The sequence below is a fragment of the Rhinolophus sinicus genome, linkage group LG05 (genome assembly GCF_036562045.2).
Source record: "Rhinolophus sinicus isolate RSC01 linkage group LG05, ASM3656204v1, whole genome shotgun sequence".
Taxonomy (NCBI): Eukaryota; Metazoa; Chordata; class Mammalia; order Chiroptera; family Rhinolophidae; genus Rhinolophus; species Rhinolophus sinicus.
This window is the reverse complement of record NC_133755.1, coordinates 111,337,829-111,365,828: the sequence shown is the minus strand read 5'-3', so window position 1 is coordinate 111,365,828 and position 28,000 is coordinate 111,337,829. Positions and strand designations below refer to the sequence as shown.

Below are 28,000 nucleotides of genomic sequence, written 5' to 3'. Positions count from 1 at the left end.
CACTGGCAATATCAGTAGGGTGTTCTCAAAGGAATTCCTTAGAATTGCAGGAAAAATCTTCTGGCTCAATTTTATTACTGGTTCCTAATCTTAAATATGTGGAAACGATTATAATGTACTATAATTTTCCTGCAAAATTGCTTAATCCTTTTACGGCAGTTTATTAATAATAATAAAAACCTGAAGGAGAAATTTCATGGTTTGGTCACAGCAATAATGTTACATTTCACAGTTTGCTTTATATTCTAATAATACACTTGAGTTATTCTCCTTGGACCGGTGCTCAGAGAGTGGGTTTTAAACTACTGCCTCTAATTCCGAATGATAAGATGCAGCCAAGTGACAACGTACTCAGTGTTTTATTCTGAGAATACCTGTTCTCTCTCATTCCGAGGGTTGCCCTTTCTCTTACAGGGGTTTGTGGGAGAGAAGAGAGTATTGTGAACTCTGAGAGCAGCACCCTGGAGGCTCTCTGGGGGCAGCAAAGACTCTGCCCACCTCCTCCGTACTCTGGTTCAGGCTTCTGGATGGTCGCTTCTTACCACGTGCAGGGGACTGAAATGACCAGCAGCTCCACGGGGTGCAGCAACTTCCTCCACTCTGATTTCAAAGTCAAAGTTTCTCAAGGTGTTACTTGGTTGAAAGCATGGGGGTCTTCTATTGCCAGGCTAAGTTTGGGAAGGATCTGGCAACATGGGGGCAGTTTCGTCTCTCTCCACATCAGGGAGGGGTTTGGTGGGGGGGTTTCCTGGGTGCGTCATTTCACTTTTTGTGGCTGATAGGGGACCACTAGGCTTCCTGAGGTGAAAGAGAGGTAGCAGCAGAGATGATATTTTGGCATTTCTAAGATAAACACAATAAAAAGATGTGAGCCTTCTCGATGAATTCACACTGGCTTGAGCTGGCTGTCAATTCTCTGAGGCAATGACTGGCTGCATTTGATAAATCTATCCTTAGATGAGGCTTGCATAGATGGTCATTGATTTTCTGGACTTTTAGGGCAAGCTGTCCTGGAAGTACCAGTGTGTCTCCTTGGAACAGTACAACCACATAATGTGTCTTTGCTTTTCTTGGCACCTGGAAGGCTCTGCTAATGGTTATCAGCAGGCCCTTTGTGCACGAACTGAGTAGCAGAAGCCCTCTTGGTGCCGCTTCTCCCCCACTTGTGCTAAACAATAAACCCATTTTGGGCTTCTAGAAATCTCGTGAATCTTTCCATGGCTGAACTCAGTAATGATTAGTTTCTTTTGGATCTAAAGTTAGAGAAATGTATGCTCACGCAGGACCCCAAAGACACACCAGCTCTTCAGGGAGCTCCTGGAACAGCAGCTTTTTCAGGGAACCTTAAGCAGTGGCATATGTGACCTTCAGGGCATTGGAGGAAATCACACCTGGAGGAAATTGACTATACTGGGCATAATTCCATTTCTGACCTTTTTCCAGAGCTTATAAGAGATATGCTAGTTAACACATGCTGGATAGATTAAATTTTAAAAATTTATTTACGTATTTATTTATGCCCTTGTTTATTTATTATTGCTTCCTACTCATTGACTTCTTTTTTTATTTCCCAGCAATTTATTTGGCACAAGTTTCCTGTGGGAATTATAATAAATTCACTAGCCAATAGCACACAGGATAATATCTCTTAATAAACCAGATAAGGAAACAACACTTACACTCTAAACAAATGACAGATGAATCACAGCATTGTTCCAGGCAAGGGGAGATGAGAGGAATAAAGTCCAAATTTTCACAGAGGTATATCTTTATATATGCTATGAATTGATGTTTTTTTTTTTTTTTTTTTTTAATTAAATTTATTGGGGTGACAATTGTTAGTAAAATTACATAGATTTCAGGTGTACAATTCTGTATTACATCATCTATAAATCCCATTGTGTGTTCATCACCCAGAGTCAGTTCTCCTTCCATCACCATATATTCGATCTCCCTTACCCTCATCTCCCACCACCCACCCCCCACCCACCCTTACCCTCTGGCAACCACTAAACTATTATCTGTGTCTATGAGTTTCTGTTTCTCATTTGTTTGTCTTGTTCTTTTGTTGTTTTTGGTTTATATACCACATATCAGTGAAATCACATTGTTCTCTGCTTTTTCTGTCTGACTTATTTCGCTCAGCATTACTCTCTCAAGATCCATCCATGTTGTCACAAATGTTCCTATATCATCTTTTCTTACCGCCGAATAGTATTCCATTGTGTATATATACCACAACTTCTTTATCCATTCATCTATCGAAGGACATTTTGGTTGTTTCCATGTCTTGACCACCGTAAACAAAGCTGCAATGAACATTGGAGCACACGTGTCTTTATCTCTAAATGTTTTCAGATTTTTTGGGTAGATACCCAGGAGAGGGATTGCTGGGTCATATGGCAATTCTATTCGTAATTTTTTGAGGAACCTCCACACTGCCTTCCATAACGGCTGCACCAGTCTGCATTCCCACCAACAGTGTATGAGGGTTCCTTTTTCTCCACAGCCTCTCCAACACTTGTTACTATTTGTCTTGTTGATGATAGCCATTCTGACGGGTGAGGTGATATCTCATTGTGGTTTTGATTTGCATTTCTCTGATGATTAGTGATGTTGAGCATTTTTTCATATGTCTATTTGCCATTTGTATGTCCTCTTTGGAGAAATGTCTCTTCAAGTCCTCTGCCCATTTTTCAATTGGGTTGTTTGTTTTTTTGTTGTTGAGTTGCATGAGTTCCTTGTATATTCTGGATACTAGCCCCTTATCGGAGGCACTGTTTGCAAAAATCTTCTCCCATTCAGTTGGTGGCCTCTTTATTTTGTCAATGGTTTCTTTTGCTGTGCAGAAGCTTTTAAGTTTCATATAGTCCCATTCATTTATTTTAGCTTTTACTTCCATTGCCTTTGGAGTCAAGTTCATAAAATGCTCTTTGAACCCAAGGTCCATAAGTTCAGTACCTATGTTTTCTTCTATGCAGTTTATTGTGTCAGGTCTTATGCTTAAGTCTTTGATCCATTTTGAATTAACTTTGGTACATGGTGACAAATAGCAGTCCAGTTTCATTCTTTTGCACGTGGCTATCCAATTCTCCCAGCACCATTTATTGAAGAGGCTGTCTTTGCTCCATTGTATGTTTTTAGCTTCTTTGTCAAAAATTATCTGTCCATATTTATGTGGTTTTATTTCTGGGTTCTCAATTCTATTCCATTGGTCTATGTTTCTGTTTTTCTGCCAATACCATGCTGTTTTGATTATTGTAGCCCTGTAGTACAAGCCAAAGTCAGGAAGAGTGATACCTCCATTATTGTTTTTTTTTTCTTAAGATTGCTTTGGATGAATTGATGTTTGACTACGGTGTTTATGTTGTCATTGGAAAGGTGATGAAACTTTGAACTTAATTTTAAAAATTAAAAGATAAATATAACTCATTTCTAGCATCTCTTTCAGTGCAGTTTTTACGCAGAGCAATACTCTCATTGAGAGGATGCCATTTATCACCCACACTTATGACCCACGTGGAAGCCGGCAGATGCATCACAGGCTGCAGCTCGAGGGACAGACCAGGCCCTGAGAGGGAGGGGCCCACTGCCGTCTGTCGCTCCGCCTCCGTCAGCCTCAGAAAACCCGGTAGCCTGGGGCTGCCTCCAGCGGGATCATTTACTTAGAGGTGACTTGGCAGGTGGGAACAGCTCAGATAAATGTTTGCCCCCATATTCCATCTGCTCAACTGCAGTCACGAAGGTGAGAAAAGATATTTTCTGAACATCTGTGGGTTGCAAATATTGGCATAGAGGTGTAGGTATTTGTAGTAACAAAGTCTGAGGTGCACCGGAGGCACCTTAGTGTGTTCAGCCACCAAGAATTCTGCTTCAGAAAGAGTACTGCAAACTGAATGCAGATTCTGGTTTTATTTTTTATGGGATGGTAGAGGCTGTGGTCAGATTATAACTTAGGCATCAGTTAGGCTACAGTTATTATTATTATTATTATTATTATTATTATTTTTAAATAGCAGAATTAATTCCAGACCAGGAGATATAAATCCTTCCTCTTTCCTTCAATAAAAAAAATGAACAAAATATTTATTGGTTTGATTTTGGGAATTCAATTATGAATACTAGTTTACAGCTAATGAATTCGTGGAACAAGTCTATGTACTATTTGGAGATTTCCACAGTACAGTATAATTTCCCCATCAGGGGGTCCTTTAAGGAGGATGATTCACATTGGCTCTTTGTCAAAAATCTGCTCTCTTCTCCCTCTCCCTGTTCTCCTCTCATCTCTTCCCCTCCCTTCTCTTCTCTCCTTGACACTTCCTGAGCACTTGGTTTCAGGTAGTGGGTAGTCATAGAACCTGTACAGTTAATTTTGAAATTTGGTCACCTTGGATGAGTAGATCAGAAAGGTTTCAGTCTTTAGACATCAGAAAATCCTGTGGTGGTGGCATCGTATGATTTGGGTTCCGCTGTGGCAGGTAGCTCAGGGCATTAGCATCCTATATTGTTCTTCCAGGCTTGTGGTCAGATATGTTATGATAGTAGCAACTAACATTTGTCTAGTGCTGGATAAAGCACGTCTACGTGTCCTAATTTCATTTAATACACACAGCGACTTTGTGTTTGGATAATATTGTTATTGCCATTTTACAGAGATATTAAATGATTGCTTAATATTACATCCCCACTAAATCATAATGATAGGGCTGGAACCCAGGTCTCCTGACTATAATTCTGTTATCTTCCACACAGTGTGTGCTCAATGCTTATGGAATAATACTGAGTAAAAGTGTGCAGAGCCATGCGTGAGATGACATTATAAAAGGAACAGACTTCTTAGGACAGACTTCCCCAAAGAGGCTTATGACCAATGTCCTTCATGAATGCATGCCACCAAGGTAGGCATGGGACTTGCAGACGCTCATAACAGCTAGGGTGTTTTGGTGGATAGCGGCTGGGATTGTGTCTCAGGATATGCTTGGTAGTTAACAGTGTCCGTGAAGAGTTAGGAACTGGTGTATTGATCATCTCATGGCCAAGTAAAGCTTTGATACCATCAGGCAATGCTTTGGTAGCAAGAAACACTTGTTAACTTGTATTTAATGTACCAGCACTGAATCAGAAAACAACAGCTTGTAAGAGGCTGCAGATAACATTTTTGTCTTGGTGAACCCAGTGTAAGGAGAGTTGATTCTTGGAATTATAGCTGGTATTATCAAGGACAAGTGTATTTTTGTTCATTCCAAAAATTTACACCATTTCTTATTCTTAGATTTTGCAGTGGGATGAAACTCATGGCATATGTTTGTGCTGTGTGACCTGTTGAATGCGCAGTGCATTGCATGATACACGGAGCCTTCTACATTGTTTGCTTTGAGAAAGATTGTAAGATTTTCAGCATGAATTCTAGGACTAACTCTGGCTGATGGCGAATTCTTCTACACGCCTGAAGTCATCATTTCAAGCACATGGTCTTAGGTGGAAGTTGTATTCAGATGCTTACTTAAGAGTAGAGTTATACTCTGCTGCTGCATGCATGTTTAAAAAACCCATAACACTACCTTCATCATATGAAGGCCTTTACCAGGTCATTACCAGAAAAAAATTACTTCAGGAAAACCTGATCTTAAGTTATTTCAGAACAAATCTAAAGCAAATCAAAAGGAGAAAGAAAATAATAACAGGAAATAAGATAATAAAAATAACTCCAGAAAAACTTGTTAAAAATTTATTTCAGAATAAATCTAAAGCAACTAAAAACGAGGAAAATAATAACAGGAAATAACATTAAATGGAACTCCGCCCAACAATCGGAAGATCCTCTTTTTCCAGTAGGTTCTAGTGAGTTACCTCCCCTCGGCCCTCCTCCGTTTCCTTTGTCACCAATTCCTCTTTTGTTACCACTTCAGAACCTAGAACATCTTTTCATTGGAAACCCTAGTTCCCAAGTCCTTTCTGTAGCTAAGCTGTGGGTTTGCAATGAAGCATACAGCTATTTGTATTCCTTTTGTTATAAAGATATTTCCAACAAGAATTTACACTGGGGTAAAGACAGTTTATCCAATAAATGGTGCTGGGAAAACTGGACAGAGACATGCCAAAAAAAAAAAAAAAAAAAAAAAGAAACCAGAGCACCTTCTTATGCCATATGCAAGAATAAATTCAATATGGATTAAAGACTTAAATGTAACACCTAAACCCATAAAACTAGAAGAAAATATAGGAAGTAAATTTGCAGGCATTACCCTTTGTAATATTTTTACTGATATATTCTCTCGGGCAAGGGAAGCAAAAGGAAAAAATAAACATGTGGGACTATATCAAACTAAAAAGTTTTTTCACAGCAAAGGAAACCATCAATAAAACAAAAAGACATCCTACTGAATGGGAGAAGATATTTGCCAATGATACATGTGATAAGAGGTTAATACCCAAAATTTATAAAAAACTCATACAACTCAACACCAAAAAAACAAACAACCCAATTAAAAAATACCCAGAGGACATGAAGAGAAATTTCTCTAAAGAGGACATACAGATGGCCAACAGACATATGAAAAAATACTCAACATCACTAATCATTAGAGAAATGCAAATAAAAACCACAATGAGATATCACCTCACCCCAGTCAGAGTGGCTATCATTAATAAAATCAACAAACAACAAGTGCTGGCGAGGAAGTGGAGAAAAGGGAACCCTCATGCACTGTTGGTGGAATTGCAGATTGGTGCAGCCACTATGAAAACAGTATGGAGGTTCCTTAAAAAAATTGAAAATGGAACTACCTTATGACCCAGTAATTCCACTGCTGGTTATCTATCCAAAGAAATCCAAAACACTGTAATTTGAAAAAATAGATGCACCCCTATGTTTACTGCAGTGCTATTTATAATAACCGAGACATGGAAATAACTGAAATGCCCATTGATAGACGATTGGATAAAGAAACTGTGGTACATTTATACAATGTACCACATTGTACCTCCATTTATACAATGGAGTATTTCTCAGTCATAAAGAAGAACGAAATCTTACCATTTGCAACAATAGGGTTGGACCTAGAGAATATTATGCTAAGTGAAATAAATCAGACTGAGAAAGACAAATACCTTATGATCTCACTTATGTGTGGAATCTAAAGAACAAAATAAATGAGCAAACAAAACAGAAATAGACTCAGAGATACAGAGAAAAGAACTGATGGTTACTAGATGGGAGGGGGGGTAGAGATGGGGGAGAAGGTGAAGAAATTAGAAAGCACCAATTAGTACTCACAATATAGTCATGGGGATATGAAATACAGTATGGAGAATATAATCAACAATGTTATTATAAAGATTATGTAGGGTGCCAGATGGGCACTGGACTTTTCAGGGGGATCACTTCATAGATTGTGTGGATGCCTGACCATGGCACTATACACCTGAGGCTGAAGTAGAATAGTACTGAATGTCAACTAGAATTAAATATCATGGGATGTAAAATACAGCATAGGGAATATAGTCAATGGTATTGCAACAGCTATATATGATGTCAGAGGGGCAGTAGATTGGGGGGGTTATCACTTTGTGAAGGATGTAGATGTCTAACTATTACATTGCTCTGTACATCTGAAACTAACTAACTAACTAACTAAAAAAATTTCTATCTACCATCCACAACAGCAATGTCTACACCAAGAGTAGCCACCATCATTGATTGGGCACTGGCTATGGTTTTCGTACCAGGCCCTTTAAATCCCTATCCCACTGACTCAATGAGCTAGGTACTATTATTCACTAGTATGGAATTGTTTTTAGAGACCAAAGTTCTTTGAATTGTTATTGGCTTTGAGCAATGCTGATCACACCACTGTATTCCTCCAAAAGTTCATCCTGGAAATAGCCCTCAGCATCTTAATGGAGGGAGTTCATTAGTTAACAATTTAGAATTCACTGGGATACTGTATTCCTAGATGACAAATTGCATTTTGACATTTAATGTTGATACTTTGGGCTTTTTTAATAAAGGAAATTTCCTTTTTTTCACTAAAGCTTAGCACTTAGAAATACTCAATTCAGGATGCTTTTATTTCCCTATTTATTCTGGATACTTCCATAGTAAGGAAGTGTCTGTTATATGCAACCTGGACAACTTTAACTAGAAAAGAAAGTATCCAACCATATATTCCTTAAGGTCTTGATTAATACCTAATAAAACGTATAGTATTCTAACTTTATTTTATTTCACACTGGAGACTTGGTATATATTCTTCTTATAATGAATAGAAATAATAAGCCCTCTGTTTGATTTTTGTGTCTTTGTAGGCTTTGGAAAATTTCATTCAGGTGTCAGTTAATATCAACAAACCCATTGTGGATCAACAAGGCCTTTTTTATCCCTAGAAACTTAAATGGCTTAGAAGATTTTTACTCTCATATTCAAGCTCAGACTTTTTTTCTTAAAAAAAAAAGAAAAAAAGAGACATAATTAGCCCATTCAAGGAACATGTTAAGTACAGGTTCAACGTCAGTCAAAATAGCACTACTGAAATGGAAATCAATGAAAATATGTTGTTTCTCCCCTGAAAGTTACAGATATCACCTTTTAAAACCTTCTATTTGGGTTATTCTGGCAAAAGAAACCAGCTGGTGACTAACGGAGAGGTATATTAGAGTTTCTCACACAGCAATTCTTATTAGTAATAAGGAGAAAAGGAAGACGAATGGAAAGGATAAAGAGCTGCTTGGCTAAACTCATCAACAACTGCATCTCAATGGGAAGAGGTGTTCCTGAGTGTCTCAGTAGTTAAATAGTTAGAATAATCAAAGAGAAGCAAAAACTAAACTTAAATTCAAATTGTGCTTTGAAGGCTGGGATAATAAATTGTCTTTCTTTCACTGGCTAGAAAAGCCTCCTGTTTTCTCAGTTTAAACAGTTTATCCCACCATGAGTCATAGATTTTCATTAACTCTCAACAAATAAAAAGTACTTTAAGAATGCCAGATGACTGCCCTTTTTTGGGTTTTCCACTTTCATTCTTTCAAAATGTCCATTTTTGCTAATGGACATGGTGGAGACATGGAAATAACTGAAATGAGGGGAGGGGAGTTGGAAACCAAATTATGAAACGAATAGAATGCCTTGTTATCAGTGTCACATACTCTGACAATTTAAGAAAAAAATCTTAATCTTCAGGTGTACATTTCTGATTCTTACTCATTTTATTGCTGCTATACAACCAACAAATATATCAAGTTCTGTTCAATACAGTCCTGAAAAATTTCCTGTGACCTTGACAAGAGTTCTAGTTCCTGCTGATGAGGTTTTGATGAATAATGGAACAGTGCAACAACTGGTAACTTACCTACGCTCCACAAAGTTAAAACAAACAAACAACTTATCAATGTTTTAATTACAGTTTAAGAAAATGATATATTTGTATTTTGGCAACAATCTAGCACTCAAGAAATATTACTGATGTTTTATGAGGGAACTTAACTTTGTTGGATCAAAGAGATGGGGAAACTCTTTAAACAATTATAAATTGTTGTATATTTTCACATAATACCTTTTTGGAATGTCTTAAAGAATAAAATAAAAACAAATACAGTGTACACATTGCATAAAGCACTTCTTTATGCTGTGACATTCTTATTGGGCACATGTTTTAATAACTGTTTTTTAAATTGCTTACAATGTAGGGACATTTTTGCTTCCATGGAAAAAACTATGTTGTTTAGAGTACCCACGTCCAGGTCACTGAATTCTGACCTTGTGGGGCTCTGCATCCTTCATGGCCCTTGAGTTATTTTACAACTCTGTAAGTTGTGGACCACAAGTAGCAATGCAAAATAATTCTTGTCTATAGACATGTAAATAAATTCTGTCTAGTGGTGGCAGAATTTCTAATGGTGGCAATTAACTTCCCTCTCACACTGTGGAAGAAGCCACTTTTGCCTGTATTTGCACATTCATTCTATTTCTGATCTTTATATGTTTCTGCTCTTTGGATAGTCCTTTGAATGCTTGTAACATCTTACTGGTTCCCTCATTAATACTTTTGTTGTAAATAACAACAAAAAATGAGTGAAATAAAATCTTTAGCATGTGTTTATTTTCTTTCTATATATGAGAGTCGTGATTACTTTGTCTGGAAAACTATCCTTAAATGAAAATATAAAGAAGGTTAGGTCTTTGAGTGGAAATTGTTGAAATGAGGTGTCGTCTATAATCTCTGATCTCACAGATGGTTACCAGTCATTTCTTTTTCACTTTTTGTGCCATAATTTTACTCTTCCAACTTTCATTCAGCTATCATTACTTTTTTTTTTAACATCAGATAAACTTTTTGATGAATGGCAACACTATAATTTAAATGTGTTCCACAAAGCTAAAACAAACAGACAAGCCTATCAACATTTTAATCACAGTTAAAAAATTATACATTTTTATTTTGGCAACAATCTAGTACTCAAGGATTACTACTAATGACTTATACATAATAAAACTTAACTTTGTTGAACCAAAGAGATGGGGAAACTCTGGACAATTTTAAGTGCTGTATATTTTCACATAACTCCGTTTAGGAGTTAATGCGTTTATTGAGACCACAGGAATCATTACACTGTATTCAAAGGAAAAAAATTCACAACATCCAATAAGTAAAAACAGATTTTTACACTTACTGTGCCCCACCACAGAGCATCTGCATATGTAGAAAACTCTTTGTTGGCATCCTTCTCCACCAGATAGACCAGGAAAGATGAAAAAATAAGAACCAAAAATCCTATGTACCAAGCTGTGATTAATTCCTAGATAAAAAAAGGAATGAACGATTTTTAGAGGGTGAAACATCTTTGAAAAAGAAAAAAACCCCAAAAAATCCCATTCATGCTTCCATTTGTTCGACTACTTCCTGGATATTCATGACTTTTTAAATAATCTGTTACATACTGTGTCCCAAAATTGCTTTTACCAGTTTCTAAAATGCCTAAGTTTGTTTGTGATAGGTTTATCAATTATTACAGCAACCAATGAAAAAGTTTCAAAAATCTTATTCTGTAATTCAGAAAGCAAATCTTACCTTGCTGTGAGCATAAACCACTGAACCTAGCAATTTCCAAGTGCCTCCCCTTCGGTCCATGCGCACCATTCGGAGGATCTGTAGGAAACGGAGACTTCTGAGTGCGGACGTGGCAAAAATATTACCCTGAGTTTTTGCAGAAACAACTGCTATTGAAGCGATAAGAACAATGGTATCTGAAAGAAACAGGTTGAAATAGTCATAAGTAGCATGACGAGGCATTTTTATTCCTCAAAACAATATTTCAGAAAAGTTTACTTGGACCTACTTGAGGAACAAAGAACCAGATCTTGAACCCCCGCCCGGTGTAGTGTTACTTGGACTGTGTGATGACTGAACAGTGAGAAGGCAGAGAACAGTACCTACTATTATTACCTTAGTTCTGGTCTCATGACCATTCTATGTGTTACCCATGCAATTCCGAACTGCTTACTATTTGACCTCCAACAAACTGGACAACGGCATTTGGAAAGTTTGGTGTACCAGGGAGCCTTCCACAACATTTCTGGTTTCATTAGCGTGGGCCCTAACACCCCTGCTTCCTGACGGATGCCACAGCAGCATCATAGCCTTCCAGCCATGCAAGCGCCACTTGGTATAATCATGTCTCTTGTTTTCTTACCAAAGAAGCTTGTGGCTACTTTATGCAAAAAATTTCCTTATGTTGTGGAGTCTGCAGCTTTATATACTGTCTAACAAAGGCCTCAATTAAGCAATATATTCTAAGCTCTCTGCGTAGAGTACTCTTTATACCTGATCAGTCAATTATGTGTAAGTTTGGTACACTGATTAAATAACATATATGTTACAATAGAGTATGTCATTATACACACTGTGCATTGCACGGGAATGAATATTTAATGTTTGACATACTGGCATTTGGCTTAAAAAAATCTGCCCTTTTGAAAGCTAAAAAGAGAAAAAAATGCAGCTAATGAAAGCACAGAAAAGATAAAAGAGGACTTATTCCCTCTAAAGGTAAATATCTGAATGATGGGAAGAAGGCTTTGAGGTGGAAGATGTGAAGTGGGGATGAATGGCCTCCTGTGGCAATTTTAAAATGAGTTAACTTGACCTTAACGTCCTCAGATAAATTTTCCTTCCTGCTTCAAGTAGACTGGGCCTTACTGGGAATCCACACTCCAAAGAGCAGTTTCAGTTCAGGGTGTTGCATTTATAATGTTTCTGTGATCCTTTGGATTAACTGCTATAAGAATGTGGAGTCATCATTCAGGTCTGCCCTCCTCCCTGCACTCAAAAAGCTCTTGTTAGGTGGCCAGTTGGCTCCGTGGTTAGAGTGCAGTGCTCATAACACCAGGGTCACCAGTTCGATCCCCACATGGACCAGTGAGAAACAACAACTTGACCTAGAGATGAGCTGCGCCCCCCACAATTAGATTGAAAAACAACGACGACTTGACATGGAGCTGATGGGTCCTGGAAAAACACACTGTTCCCCATATTCCCCAATTAAAAAAAAAGAAAAAGAAAAAAAAAGAAAGCTCTTGTCTCCCAGTGTGGACTGAGAAATCTTCTGAGTCACTCTCTTGCTGCCCCTTTTGGGTCAGATCTTGGAGGGAGAAGGTCAGTGGATGGCTGTGCAAACGTCAGCTGAAAGACCTTTTCAATCATATCTGAACGCTATGTGACTTTGTGGGTACACAGAGAGCCACAAGTACATCCTTGAGTTACTGCTCTCTGCAGCTGTTGAAAACGAGAAGAAACTAAATGTCGTATCAAAGACACCAAAGACACTATATGAGTGAATAAAAGCCAGTTGCAAAGCAGTATGTACGATGTGATCTTATTTTAACATATAACATACACAGATTATTACCATTAATTATCTCTAGGGGTAGAGAATGTACGATGTGATCTTATTTTAACATATAACATACACAGATTATTACCATTAATTATCTCTAGGGGTAGAGAGTTGGGTGTGTATATGGATAAATAGGCTTTTCACTTTCTAAGTTATTAATTTCTCTAATGTTGGAATTTTATAACAATGGTTATGTCTTTTGAGATCACAAAAAAAAAAAACCAACCTTCAAAAAAGAGATTAGTATGAAACATCTCTTGGTTTTCATCATTTGTAGGCTTTTACACCTGAGACAAGTGGTTTATAGACAAAGAGATATTCCACATATGGCCCTGCTGGATATATATTTGCTTTTATTTTTCATTGTAATCCTGCTTCCTCCTAACTGTAAAAAGGAAAGAAAAATGTACAATACTTCATTTACTATGTTACAATATTAGAAATACTAGAAATAGTAAATGACTAGTTGGGGTGCAGAAAATACAGCACTTAAAATTTAGTATATGCCTGCATTTTCTTTAGTTCTAAGTGTTTTACAAACATTATGTTACTTAATTCTGTAACAACCATGTTGATTAAGTATTCTACAGATCCCATTTTACAGATGAAAAAGGTGAGGGACAAAAAGCATATATATTGTATTAGTGTAAAAAAAATCAGCTATAGATCTGTTATACTACAGCACAAAAATTATGCTATAAATTTAGTTTATTAGAGAAAACCTAGACAATGTAAAAGGAACACTGGTATTTTGAGACAACTTAAAAAATTATGCACACAGTGAATCATAATATGAATGTTTGAAGTCACAAAATATGTAAAGGTAACTACAGATTTGATTTAATATCCTCCTTGTAATTCAGATCAGAAGACAAAGTGGAAGTTCAGTAAAATTAAATCATAAATGAGCAACCAAATGGCAATCCATGAATGCATTCACAAAAATGTTTCTGGTTGGGTTACAGTCATCTACTGGAATTTTTCTATCAGTACCTTCTAGAATATTTCCTAGGTTAATATTTATGCGTAATCTTTACTTTTATTTATGTATTTATTATTTTTGTAGTCCATTACTTTATGGAACGGAGGTTCCACAAAGTTGGATACTTGTATCCCAAGTGCCTAGAACAGTGCCTGAAACATGGTAAGCACTCAATAAGTATTTATAGAATGAACTTAGATTAATAAACACTTAAATGTAGCTTTGTCCTTTTATCACATCAGTGACTAAATAACTGGAATATCAATCTAAAATACTCTTAAATTAATCATGTCAATATTTAGCACTGAATTAAAATGCAGCATAATAATTTATAGCTGTCATTCATTAAAGTTTATAAAAAGTTAATCTCACTAAGATTTACTTTCCGTAATATTGGGTAGGGGCAGTCTTTACAAATGGCAACATAGATGGCTCCTGAACTCCACTACTCCCGCAGACACACGAAATGAACAGCTACCCATAGAGGAATTCCCTTTTAAAGAAATACACAAACTAGCTGAGGGACTCCTACACAGCAAGTAAATTAGAAAATATCCACATCTAAATGGGTAGGAGAGGTTGAAACACACTCTTGTCCTAAACCCTACTCCCAGTACAATGCCATATAATCAGGAGGGAACACCCAATTCCCAGCTTTTCCCTGAGAGGCTAACAGTTTGGATCCCACATCTAGTGCCCCAACTTTTAAGACCTCCACCTGAAGGACAGACCCCCCCCCCCGCCCCCCGCCAAAAACACCTAACTCTGAAAGCCAGCAACACTTAACATCCATTAGATTTACAAGACTATAGCACACAAAGAAGCAGTTATTAATGGGTGCGAGCACTCACTGTCATTATCCCCTGTGGTTCTGTGCAGAGAGGGAACAGGCAAAAATGCTCATCTCCCGACTTTCCCTGAAATAATTCTATTTGCGTACTTCAATAGCTGCTGCCTGAGGGTCAGGCTTCTAATTTAGCAAGCATCTAGAGGCTGACTGCAATCCTCCCTGGAGACCCAGGAAGCCAGGTCACCTCCCTTGCTCTCTCCTTCTAGTCTCTCCAAGTTGCCAATATCTCCTCAGAAGGAGCTTGTACATACATCTAGTACTCCAGTTTTTGAGGCTGCTGCCTGAGGGAAGGGTCCCTGGGTCACCTGGTGTTTATATTCATGAGTTCCATAGGACTATAGCAAACAAAGAAAAAAATTCTTAATGGTCTCAGGAGCACTCCTTCCCTGTGGCTATACAACTGGTCTAAGAACTGAGGAAGCAGGTAAAAATGCTCACATCCCAGTTTCTCACAGGAAGGCACCTAACTACACACTTTTCCAGCTTCTGCCTGGGAATAACAAAGGTTTGAGAGACAATTAGAAGCACAGGGTAGGCTGACGATGAGGCTGATCTCCTACAAAGTCCAGTCTGTTAAGGCTGGGAGAGGGGTCTGTTTTATCTAATGTATAGAAACCAACAGAGAGAGTCAAGGAAAATGAGGAAACAGAGGAATATAGTATTTCAAACAAAAGAACAAAGTAAACCTCCAGAAGCAAACCTTAATGAAACAGACAACCTAGAAAAAAAAAAGGGTTAATTCCTAGAAACATACAACCTACCAAGACTGAATCATGAAGAAACAGAATATCTGAACAGACCAATTATTAGTAAGGAAATTAAATCAATATTCAGAAACCTGTCTACAAACAAAAGTCCAGGACCAGATGGCTTCACTGGTGAATTCCAGCAAACATTTAAAGAATTAATACCAACCCTTCTCAAACAATTCCCCATCCCCCTCAAGAAAAAAATAGAAGAGTACAGAACACATCCAAACTCATTTTATGAGGCCACCATTACCCTGATTCCAACATCAGACAAGGACACCACAGAAAATAAAATTACATATCCCTGGTGAATACAGATGTAAAAATCCTCAATAAAATCTTAGCAAACTGAATTTAATAGTGCATTAAAAGGATCATACACTGGAAGCAATTGGGATTTATTCCAGAGAGGCAAGGATGGTTCAACATCTGCAAATCAATCAATGTGATGTACCACAATAACAAAATAAAGGATAAAAATCATATGATCATCTCAATAGATGCAGAAAAGCATTTGACGGAATTCAACATACTTTCATGATAAAATCTCAACAAAGATTGATATAGAGGGAACGTACCTCAACACAATAGAGGTCATATAGGTCAAGCCCATGGCTAACATCATACTTAATGGTGAAAAACTGAAAGCTTTCCCTCTAAGATCAGGAACAAGGTAAGAATGGCCACTGTCACCACTTTTATTCAACATAGTATTGGAAGTCTTAGCCAGAGTGATTGGGTAAGAAAAAACTATAAAAGGCATTCAAATCATAAAGAAAGAAGTAATAAATGTTTTAATAAATGTTGGGAAAACTGAATAGCCATATGCAAAAGAATGAAACTACACCATACACAAAATTCAACTTAAAATGGATTAAAAACTTAAATGTAAAACCTGAAATCATAAAACCTCCCAGAAGAAAACTCCTAAAAGGGGGCAAACTCCTTAATATTGGTCTTGGCAATATTTTCTTTTTTGGATTTGATACCAAAAGCAAAGGCAACAAAGGCAAAATAAACAAGTGGAACTACATCAAACTAAGACCTTCTTTGCAACAAAGAAAGCCATTAACAAAATGAAGAGGGAACCCTATGAAATGGGAAAAAATATTTGCAAGTCACATATTTCATAAGGAGTTAATATCTAAAACATTAATAACTCATATAGCTCAATATTAAAAAAAACAGTTTGATTAAAAATTGGGCAAAGAAAGTGAGTGGATATTTTTCCAAAGAAGATATACAAAGGGCCAACAGGTATATGAAAACGTGCTCAACATTTTTAACCATCAGGGAAATTAAAATTAATACCATAATGAGCTACCACCTCACACCTGTTAGAATGGCTGTTATCAAAAAGTTAACAAGTGTTGGCAAGGATGCAGATAAAAGGGAACCCTAGTACACTGCTTGTGGGAATGCAGATTGGTGCAGCCACTAAGAAAAACAGTATGGAGACTCTTCAAAAATTAAAAATAGAACTACGACATGACCCAGCAATCCCACCTAGGAGCATATATCTAAAGGTAATTAAAACAGGATCTTGAAGAGATATCTGCACATCCGTGTTCCTGCAGTATTAGTCTCACTAGCTAAGATGTGAAAATAATGTCAGTGTCCATCAACAGATGAATGGATAAAGAAGATATTTATATATATTACAAATATATATTATGTATAACATATCACATATTATAAATATAAAATATATATTATATATATAAATGTTGTTCAGTTGTGAAAAAGAAGGAAATCCTAACGTTTGCAACAACATGGATAGAACTTGATGGCAATATGCTAAGTGAGATAAGCCAGACAGAGAAAGACAAGTACTGTACATCACTTATATGTGGAATCTAAAAAACTTGAACTTATGTAAACAGAGACTAGCATTTTGGTTACCAAGGGCTGGGGGATGGGGAGAAATGGGAAGATGTGAGTCAAGGATTACAAACTTCCAGTTATAAGATGAATAAGTTCTGGAGATCTAATGTATACCATGGTGATTACATTTAATAATACTGTATTATATACTTGAAAGTTGCTAAGAAAGTAGATCCTAAATGTTCTCACCACAAAAAAAGAAATGGTAATTATGTCACATAATGGAGGTGCTGGTCAATAATAATTTTATAATATATAAGTGCATCAAATCAATAGGTTGTAGATTTTAACCTTACACAACATTATATATCAGTTATATCTCAATAAAGCTGAATTTGACCTCAAATGCAAGGGAGGTAAAAGCAAAAATAAATGAGTGAGATTATATACAACTAAAAAGCTTCTGCACAGCAAAAGAAACCATCAACAAAACTAGGAGGCAACCAATCAAATGGGAGAATATGTTTGCAAGTAACACCTTGGATAAGGGGCTAATATGCAAAACACACAAAGAACTCATTCAACTCAACACAAAAAAAGCAAACAGTCCAATTATAAAATGGATGGAGGACTTGAACAGACACTTCCCCCAAGAAGACATACAAATGGCCAACAGATATATGAAAAGATGCTCAACTTCACTAACTACTAGGGAAATGCAATTCAAACCCACAATTAGATACCACCTCACATCTCTTAGAATGGCTATTGTCAGCAAGACAAATAATAATAAGTGCTGGAAAGCTGTGGAGAAAAAGGAATACTCATACATGCTGGTAGGAATGTAAATCGATATAGCTACTATGGAAAACAGTAGAGGGGTCCTCAAAAAATTAAGAATAGAATTACCATTTGACCCAACAATCCCTCTTCCTGGTATCTACCCCAAAAATCTGAAAATATCCGTAAAGATATATGTACCCCTATGTTCATTGCAGTATTATTCACGGTGGCCAAGACATGGAAACAACCAAAGTGCAATGCTTTGTACACCTGAAACTAATAATAAAAAATAAAAAAAAGTTCTGTAGGTGGATGGTCATGATGATTGGGTAAAAAAGATGTGGTACATAGTATATACAATACAATGGAATAGTACTCTGCCACTTGTGATAACATGGATGGATCTTGAGATTATCATGCTAAGCGAAATAAGTCAGACAAAAAAACATTGAGAACCATATGATTTCACTCATATGTGGGATATAAAACTGAAAACAACAAACAAACAAAAACTTATAGACACAGACAATAGTTTAGTGGTTACCAGAGGGTAAGGGGAGAGGATAGATTGGGAGAAGAGGGAAAAGAGGGTCAAATATATTATGATGGAAGGAGAATTGATTTTGGATGCTGAACACACAATGCAATATATACATGATGTATTATAGGATTGTACACTTGAAACCTGTATAATTTTACTAACCAATGTCACCCCAAATAAATTTAGTAAAAAAAACAACGGGAAAAATAGCTTAAACTGTGCAATAAGTTGTCTAAAATGTTTTTTGAAACATGGGAGCCTTTTCTTAAGTGAAGACACCACTTAAGGTAGAAACAATTTTGGTATAAGGTAGAAACAAGAGACAGGCTTTGAAGCTCATTGGCATCAGATTCATTTATTTATCCATTCAAGAGTTAAGCAGTTAAATGAGTGTCAAGCATCATATTAGACACTTGCATTAGAAATGAATATTCATTCATTCATCTCATCATCAGTCTATCACAAATATTTATTATATCTCTACTATATACCAGGCATCATACTAAATGCTTTATGTACATCAATGGTTGTCAATGGGGACAATTTTGCCTCCCAGGGATCATTTAACAACGACTGGCGACTAACTATTTGGTTGTCCTAACTGTGAAGGGGGTTGCTACTGGCATCTAGTGGTAGAGGCCAGGGTTGCTATGCAACTTCCTACAATGCCTAAAACAGCCCCCAGGAAAAGAATTACCCAGCCCCAAATGTGAATTGTACTGAGGCTGGGAAACTCTGATGTACATTATCTTATTTAGTCCTCCAAACAAATTTTTGAGGTAGATAGAATTATTACCGCTTCTTTTTAAAAATTTTAAAATTCTCTTTATTATGGTAAAATATACATAATATTTATACCATTTTAACCATTTTTAAGTGGACAGTTCAGTGGCATTACATACATTCACATTATTGTGCAATCATCACCACAATCCAGCTACAGAACTATTTTTATTTTTTATTATTAGTTTCAGGTATACAAAACAATGTAATAGTTAGACATTTCACCGCTCAAAAAGTGATAACCCTCCTCCTCCAATCTATTTCCTCTCTGACATCCTATATATTTATTACAATTCCATTGACTCTATTCCCTATACTGCACTCCACATCCTGTGACTATATATATATTAAATTATAGTTGACATACATTATTCAGCTTCAGCTTCAGGTGTACAGCGCAGTGATTAAGCACCTACACCATCCATGAACTGGTCTCCCTAATAAGATACCATTTCCTTCTTACAAATGAAGAACTAAGGCTTACAGTGGTCAGCTAGCCAAGGCCCAACATCCATAAGTGGTTGAGCTGGCCCTTACTTGACACCGAAGTCGTGCCCTTAAGAGGTATGGTGCACCGTTCCTTGGATAAAGAAAATCCAGGGTGACATGAGTTGGGGAGGAGGCGGGGTGAAAGGGATAGACTGCGAAAGCAGGTGGATAATAAAGCAAGAATAAATTGTTATTGCATAAAGCATTCAGGGAAAAGAAAAGTGCAGGGAGGATAAAACAGAAATAAAATGATACTAAAAACAGATGGTACTTTTATGAATACATCAAGAGAAAATGGCGCTATAGAAGGAAATAGAACTGCTAATAAACAAGGAGGAGCTCCAAGTAGCATGAAAAAGAAAACATGTAATCCTGAGCTCTTAAAATCGGCCTCTCCCGAAGGAAACAGATGTGAACAAGGTGGGAAGTAGTGAAGAAACAGTTATTGATCACAAGCAGCCCATTAGAAGTGTGAAATATAGGCTCATAAGGTACTAGAAAGTAGGCTCACATACTCACTGAAGCACTTAAAATGATTTATGGATGAAATGTTGAGATTTGAGGAGACTGCAAAGATTTGAACAAAGTGAAAACTATGATGATATTTAAGCCACAATAGAGTTTGCAAAAGAGCTTATTATTAGATTCCACTGGAACTTTGCTCCATTATTATTTATAATATCAATATAAATTGATTACCTTGGACCTTGTTTAAGAGGGATTAGTCACTGAAATACTGAAAAGCTTTCATTATAAAGTGGATTCACATTCAAGGTTACCTTATCATGCACCCAAAGATTGGGTTAAAACAAGGTTAATTGTACATCTGAACTTGACAGGATGCATTTTGTTGCTACAATTGCACAACATAATGCACCTATTAGAAAGTATACAGTCACCCTCGGTGTCTGCAAGGGGTTGGTTCCAGGACTTCCCATGGATATCAAACTCTGTGGATGCTCAAATCCCTTATATAAAATAGCACAGTATTTGCATATAACCTATGCACATCCTCCTGTATACTTTAAATCATCTCTAGATTACTTATAATACCGAACACAATGTGAATGCTATGCAAATAGCTGTTATATTGTATTGCTTAGGAAATAATCACAAGAAAAAGTCTGTGTATGTCCAGTACAGGTGCAAGCCTCAAAGGCCTAAGTACATAGTACATGTCAGCAATGATACAACTCTTTTCCCCCAAATATTTTCCATTTGTAGTTGGTTGAAACTGCAGATGTGGAACCCGCAGATACAGAGGGCCAATTGTATTTTGTTACATTTGGCTTAATTTAAAATCATAATGGAAAGAACTAAATCGTGTGGATTTAACAAAGCATGGTTGAACACTTTTAAACTAATAATTGTAAGGACAGATTAATTCTCTAGAGGTAAACCATGAAGAGGATACATCTTTTTAAAAATTAAATATATTGGGGTGACAATGGTTAGTAAAATTGCCTAGGTTTCAAGTGTACAATGTTGTAATACATCATCTATACATCACACTGTGTTCATCACCCAGAGTCAGTTCTCCTTCCATCACTATATCACTGACACCCTTTACACCTTGACTCCTAGAAACTGTCTGGAGACTTCAGGCTTTTAACATTTTTGTAAATTACTCTAGAGTCTGAGAAAGTTTTCCCTAATAGTTAACATAAATTTTCCTTTTGCACTTTAAACTCATTTTATCTTGTGACATCTGGGATAAATAGGAGTGCAACAAATACAATATTCCTGAGGATGATATCCTCCCTTCCCACCACCGTTTATATTCCAATTCCTTGAGCTCTTTTTAGTGGCCTTACTATAAGCTAAACTTAAGATAATTTTAATGAAATGTATGTTTTAAAATTATAAAAATAATAGCTGTTATAAAATATCAACACATTGACTATGTGTCTAAGATAGGAAGTGAATTTACTTAGCCAATCACTTGTTAATAAATTTTACATTACAAAGTGTTTTGAGGATATAATCATAAGGAATATTGTATTTGTTGTACTTCTATTTTCCCCAGATAGAACAAGATAAAATGAGTTTAAAGTGCAAGAGAAAAATTTATGTTAGCCATTAGGGAAATTCACAAAGTGCTGTGCAAAATGCTGCTGCTCTGACTGGAAAGCTTTCCTTACCTGGCTAACTCCACTTGCTTCTAGAACTCAGCCCAGGCATCAGCTTGTGAAGGAAGCTTTCACAGAGCTCCAAGGTATACTTTGATCATACTAGTAGTCTGTTTACCTGCTGGTTTTTGCCAGTAAGCCGTAAGAAATTGAAGGTAGGCGGAAGCACTTCCTTTGCTTTGTAACCTCAGTGCCTAGCTCAGTACGTCCTACAGTGTAGACGGTCAATACTTATTTGATGAATAATTATTTCATGGCTTATTTATCTATAGTAAACAAAGAAATAAAATGATATTTTATAATTTCAAGGGTTTAGAAACAATATAGTTAAATAGCCCCTATGTGGCAGTTGAGAAACTGAGGCACAAATATACAAAAGTTAAAAATTCCATATATTACAAAAACTCCACATAGATTGAAATGCAAAAAACAAACTTGGAAAAAATATTTGCAACATAAATGATGATGGACAAATGGTTAATATCCTTAATATATAAAAATAAACCAATAAGAAAACATGCTGGTAGAAAATTGGACAGAAGGCATAAATGTAAATTTACCCTAGGAAGAAGTAAAAGAGATAAAAAAATAGATGCAATAAAGTTCTTATTTATAATTTCAAATAGTAGCAGGTGACCATTTTAATCTATCAAACTGACAAAGTTAAAAAAAAAAGAATAGTAAATACTGTCAAGAAAAAGGAGAAAAAGTTCTTTCATGAAGATTTTGTGTAAGAATAAAATGGTATAATTTTTTTGGTGGGAAATTTTGGCATTATTTGCCAAAAGTATTAACTATGTGAAACCTGCCATTGCACTAATTTTACTTCTACATAGGAACTGAACCTAATAAAATTGTAGATATCAAAAAGGTTTGCATAAGAATGCTTAATATAATGATTAATAACACAAAAATGAGATTCAATCCAAATTCCTAGTAAAAATGGATTCATCAAAAACAATATTGTCTATCTATTCCAAAGCAAGGGCTATGGAGCTCATCTGCCTGAATTCTAACCTTAGCTCTGCCTCTTATTAGCTGGGTTACCCCAGTTAAGTTACTGAACTTCTCTGTGCCTCAGCTTCTTTATCTGTAAAATGATAATTATAAAAGTACCTATGTCATGGTTATTGTGAGTACTAAATAAGTTAACACATTCAAAGAATCTTAGCACAGTACTAACACATAATAAATGTTATCAAATTTATTAGTAATATTATTACCATGGATAACTATGCAAACACAAAACATCATATTTTAGAATAATGATGAGATTAAAAAAAAACGTTTTCTCCAATACATCATTATGTAAATAATTGATTATATAATAGGATAGAGAGAAGATTCCAATTTTGCCCCCCAAAGGATTATGTGTTCTTATAGTATATATAAAAATAAAAATTATAAAAGTACCTATACCTGTATTCTAACAGCAATTATCTTTGGGCGATGGGATTATGTATAAAGTTCAGCTTCTTTATACGTATCTCTTTTGTACAAACAATCTCTAAAACACATGCATTTCTTTTGTAATGAACAAAGGAATTATTATTTATTTAAAATAATAAGCTATGTCTAAGGAAGCTTAGCAGTTGGTCAAGGTAATTTATCTAGTCAGTGGTGGGAAAGAGAAGGGAAAAGGGCAACATTTATTGAGTATCTCTGATGTACAGGGCTATGTGGGTGCTTAGTACACAGACTATTTCAGTCCTTTGCCATGATGGCTCTTGAAGGAGGTACAGAACTTGTGACTATGGAGAGAGCCCAGGTATTCCTCATTCTGTCTTTTCCTAGCTATGTAACCTCGGGCCTATTAATCTTGCTGAGTCTTGGAGACTTCCCCTGTAAATAAAGGATAGAATCATTTCCTTCATAGGGCTGTTGTGAGGATTAAATGAGATAACACATACAAAGCCCTTAGTCTGCCTTAGTGTGCTTGGTATCATGTTAAATTTTCAAGTTAAAAATATTTTATATACACACACACACACACACTTTCATAGATCGGTAAATTAATACCAAAAAGGTTCAAGAATCTTATCCAAGGTTATTTAGCTAGTAAATGGAGCCAAGAATCTAATCTATACCTGTCTGATTCCAAAGTGCTTATAATTTATTGTATGCTTCTCTTTCAATAACTTTTCTTTAGTGAAAAAAGCAGTAAATAGAAATGTAGGCATTTAAATGTGAAACTCCAACAAGTAAAGTATTATTAAGAATAGGGAATATAACTACTTGCAAATGGTTGACATTCAGATAAATTTAGCAATAATCACATAATTTACAAATTTTTATATTTTAGTTTGTCCCAATAAGATAGCAGAATATAAGAGAGTGGTTAGCCTGTTCTGTCTATGTGAGACCATTTCTGCATGAATTTGTAATTTTTTTGTGTTCCATCTATGTCATATGCCAGATAATTTATTGCTAACAGAGCAGCAATGAGGAACTGAAATTTTATGGTTCCATTATATTTGCTTATGTATACAAAATACTAACTTCTCAAAAGGAACAGAGATATAAAGTATGGAAGCATAAACAGCATCGAAGTATGCCTGGTTTAACTATTTGTTCTGCCATTAACTAGCTTCATCACCACTTATAGTTCAGGGCTGGTTTCCATATCTTTAAAACGAAGTGGATTGAAATGGAAAGTGTCAACGATTCTTTCTAACTCTGAGTTTCTAGAATTCTAAGTGGTACATTTTTTCTTGGACATTGAATGGTTGGTTGAACGGACGCATCAGCAGGAGTGTTTTGGAAATGATTTTTTTTTTTATAACTCTGAAATTCACACTTTTTATTTTGAATAGTGCTTTTAACTATTTTTTAAAGACTTTTATTAAAAATATAGCTAACATACAATATTATATAACTTTCAGATGTACATCATAGTTATTCAACATTTATATACCTAAAGAAGTGATTACCACGGTAAGTCCAGCAACCATCTGACACTATACCATGCTATCACAATGTTATTGACTATATTTCTTAAGCTGTATATTACATCCCCATGACTTATTTGTTTTAGACCTGAAAATTTGGACCCCTTGTTCCCCGTCACCGTCACCCCCCTTCCATCTGGCAGCCATCAAAATATTCTCTGCATCTATGAGTTTATTTTTGTTTTGTTTATTTTGTTCTGTAGATTCCATATATAAGAGAAATCACATTGCATCTGTCTTTGTCTGACATACTCCACTCAGCACAGAACACTCCAGGTCCATCCATCCTGCCGCAGATGGCAAGAACCCATTCCCTTCCCTGGCCGAGCAATATTCCATTGTATATATGTACCACCTCCTATCCACTCATCCATTGATGGACACATATTGGCCACTGTAAACAACACTGCAATGAACATATGAATGAATACATCCCCTTGAAGTAGCATTTTGCGTTTCTTTGGATAAATACCCAGAAGTGGGATTACTGGTGTAATCCTTTTTTGTCTCTTGTTATAGCCTTCGTTTTAAAGTCTGTATTACCTAATATAAGTATTGCTACCCCAACTTGTTTTTTGTTGTTTCCATTATCATGAAATATCATTTCCATCCCTTTACTTTCAGTCTCTGTGTGTCATTCAATCTGAATTGAGTCTCTTGTAGGCAGCATATGTAAGGGTTTTGTTTCTTATCTATTCAACCACCCTATGTCTTTTGATTAGAGCACTTAATCCATTTACATTGAAAGTAATTGTTGATAGATATGTGGCTATTGCCATTTTATTATTCATAATTTTGATTTTGTTTTTTCATCTTAAAGAAGTCCCTCTAACATTCCTTGTAATACTTGTTTGGTGGTGATGAACTCCTTTAGCTTTTTCTTGTCTGGGAAGCTCTTTATCTGTCCTTTGATTTTAAATAACCTTGCTGGGCAGAGTACCCTTGCTTGTAGGTCCTTGCTTTTCATCACTTTGAATATTTTGTGCCAATCCCTTCCGGCCTGCAAAGTTTCTGTTGAGAAATCAGCCAATAGTCTTACATGAACTCCCTTATAGGTAACTGACTGCTTTTCTCTTGCAGCTTTTAAGATTCTCTCTTTGTCCTTAACTTTGGCATTTTAATTATGATGTGTCTTGGTGTGAGCCTGTTTGGGTTCATCTTGTTTGGGATTCTCTGCACTTCCTGAGCTTCTATGTGTATTTCCTTCACGAGGTTAGGACAATTTTTTCATCATTATTTCATCAAATAGGTTCTCAATGCCTTACTTTCTCTCTTCTCCTTCTGGTACCCCTATGATGTGGATGTTGCTACACTTACTGTTGTCCAGAGTCCCCTTAAACTATTCTTTTTTTTTTTTCAGGTTCTTTTTTCCTTTTACTGTTCTAATGGGTGTTTTCTGTTACCTTCTCTTCCAAATTGCTGATTCAATCCTCTGCTTCCTCTAGTGTGCTGGTGATGCCTTCTAGTGCATTCTTCATTTCAGTTATTGTATTCTTCACTTCTGATTGGTTCTTTTTTATAGTTTCTATGTTCTTTTTAATACTTGCTATCTCTCCGTTGAAGCTCTAAGTTCCTAGAGCATCCTTATAACTACTGTTTTGAACTCTGTCTCTGGTAGGTTGTTTGTCTCCATTTCATTTAGTTCTTTTCCTGGCGTTTTCTTCTGTTCTTTCATGTGGGATGTATTTCTTTGTTTCCTCATTTTGGCTGCTTCTCTGTATTTGTTTCTATGTATTAGGTAGGGCTGCTATGTCTCCCACTCTTGCTGGGTGACCTTATGTAGTTGTTCCCTGAGGTGCCCAGTGGTGCAGTCCCTTTGGACACCTGTGCTAGATGCTCCAAGAGTGTCCCTTATGTGAGTTGTGTGTGCCTTCCTGTTGTAGTTGAGCCTTGATTGCTATTGGCATGTCAGTTATTGGGACTGACCCTCAGGCTGACTGACTGTGGGGTTTTGCCACGTCCACAGTTTATGGGCTGCTGTGTGGGGGGCTTACCCCACTGAGTGGAATTTGTCCCAGTAGGCTCTGGTGCCTGTTGAGACTGTCCCTTGGGTGTGTTGCTTGTGGTACTAATTGGGTGGTGCTCTGCTGTGGTCTTAAGCCAACCTCTAAGTATGTTGGTTCTGGAACCACTTGGGAGGGTCTCTGGTGCAGGCCCAGGTCACCCACTGTCTATGACTGGCTGGGGACTACTTGGTAGGAGCTACAAAGCAATCCATGTTTGGTTGTACCTTGCTACATGTGGAGGTGGGTGGGAGAGACTCTGTTGCAAACCAGGGATGGCTGCCACCAGTACTGGGCCTTGGATAGCTCTAAAAACAGTCAGGACACTCTGAGGTCTGCTGTCACCTGCCAGATCCCATAAGTTTCAGCTGATAATAAAGCCTTGTGTGGTACATGAGTTGCGTGAGGCAGGGTCTCAGGGACTCACCAGGATAGGAGGAGATGTGTTCACTATGTTAATGTAGATTCTGGTTTGGTGCTAATGCTGAACTTCACACTACTCAGCAAAATTCTCAGAGCACACCAAGGACAGCTGCTGCCTGCCTGAGGCCCACAGACCCCCAGTAGTTGTCCAAGAAAGAATGCAATACAGGTAGGGCTGGCTGCTCACTGAGAAAGTGCCCCCAGTGATGGGCAAGTTGGGTGGGGTGGGTCCCAGGGAGTTACCAGGGTAGAGTGAACAGAGCTCAGCAGACCAACTCAGATTCCCAGATTTGGCCATGGGCATTGGGGAAGGGCTCAACACAGGAAAGATGGCAACTACTTCCTGGCTGCTCAGGAGAACAACACACAGGTAAAATAGCGACTGTCTCTCCAGTCTTTGCCCTGAAGTCACACAACTCAGTCTCTCCCAATATGTCTCCAACACCCCCGAGTCACTGTCCTTCTGCCCTAAGCACCAGTCTCAATGTGGCTTCTACTTTATATCCTTAGTTATAAAACTTCTGTTCAACTAGACTTCATATGGTACCCCAGGTTGATTGTTCTATAATTTAATTGTAATTTTAATGTGTTTATGGGAGGAGGCA

At 36.8% G+C, this 28,000-nt stretch overlaps 1 protein-coding gene across 2 annotated transcripts in view; it reads right to left on the bottom strand.

Moving 5' to 3' along the window:
• The window catches only part of KCNQ5 (potassium voltage-gated channel subfamily Q member 5), a 529,926-nt gene that overhangs the window by 87,137 nt on the left and 414,789 nt on the right, over positions 1-28,000 (bottom strand). For both annotated transcript variants that reach the window (XM_019749337.2, XM_019749338.2), the window contains exons 4-5: positions 11,067-11,242; positions 10,669-10,794 (exon numbers count right to left, since the gene is read on the bottom strand). In XM_019749337.2, the coding sequence (XP_019604896.2) occupies positions 10,669-10,794; positions 11,067-11,242 (302 nt within the window). The remainder of the gene's footprint in view (positions 1-10,668; positions 10,795-11,066; positions 11,243-28,000) is intronic.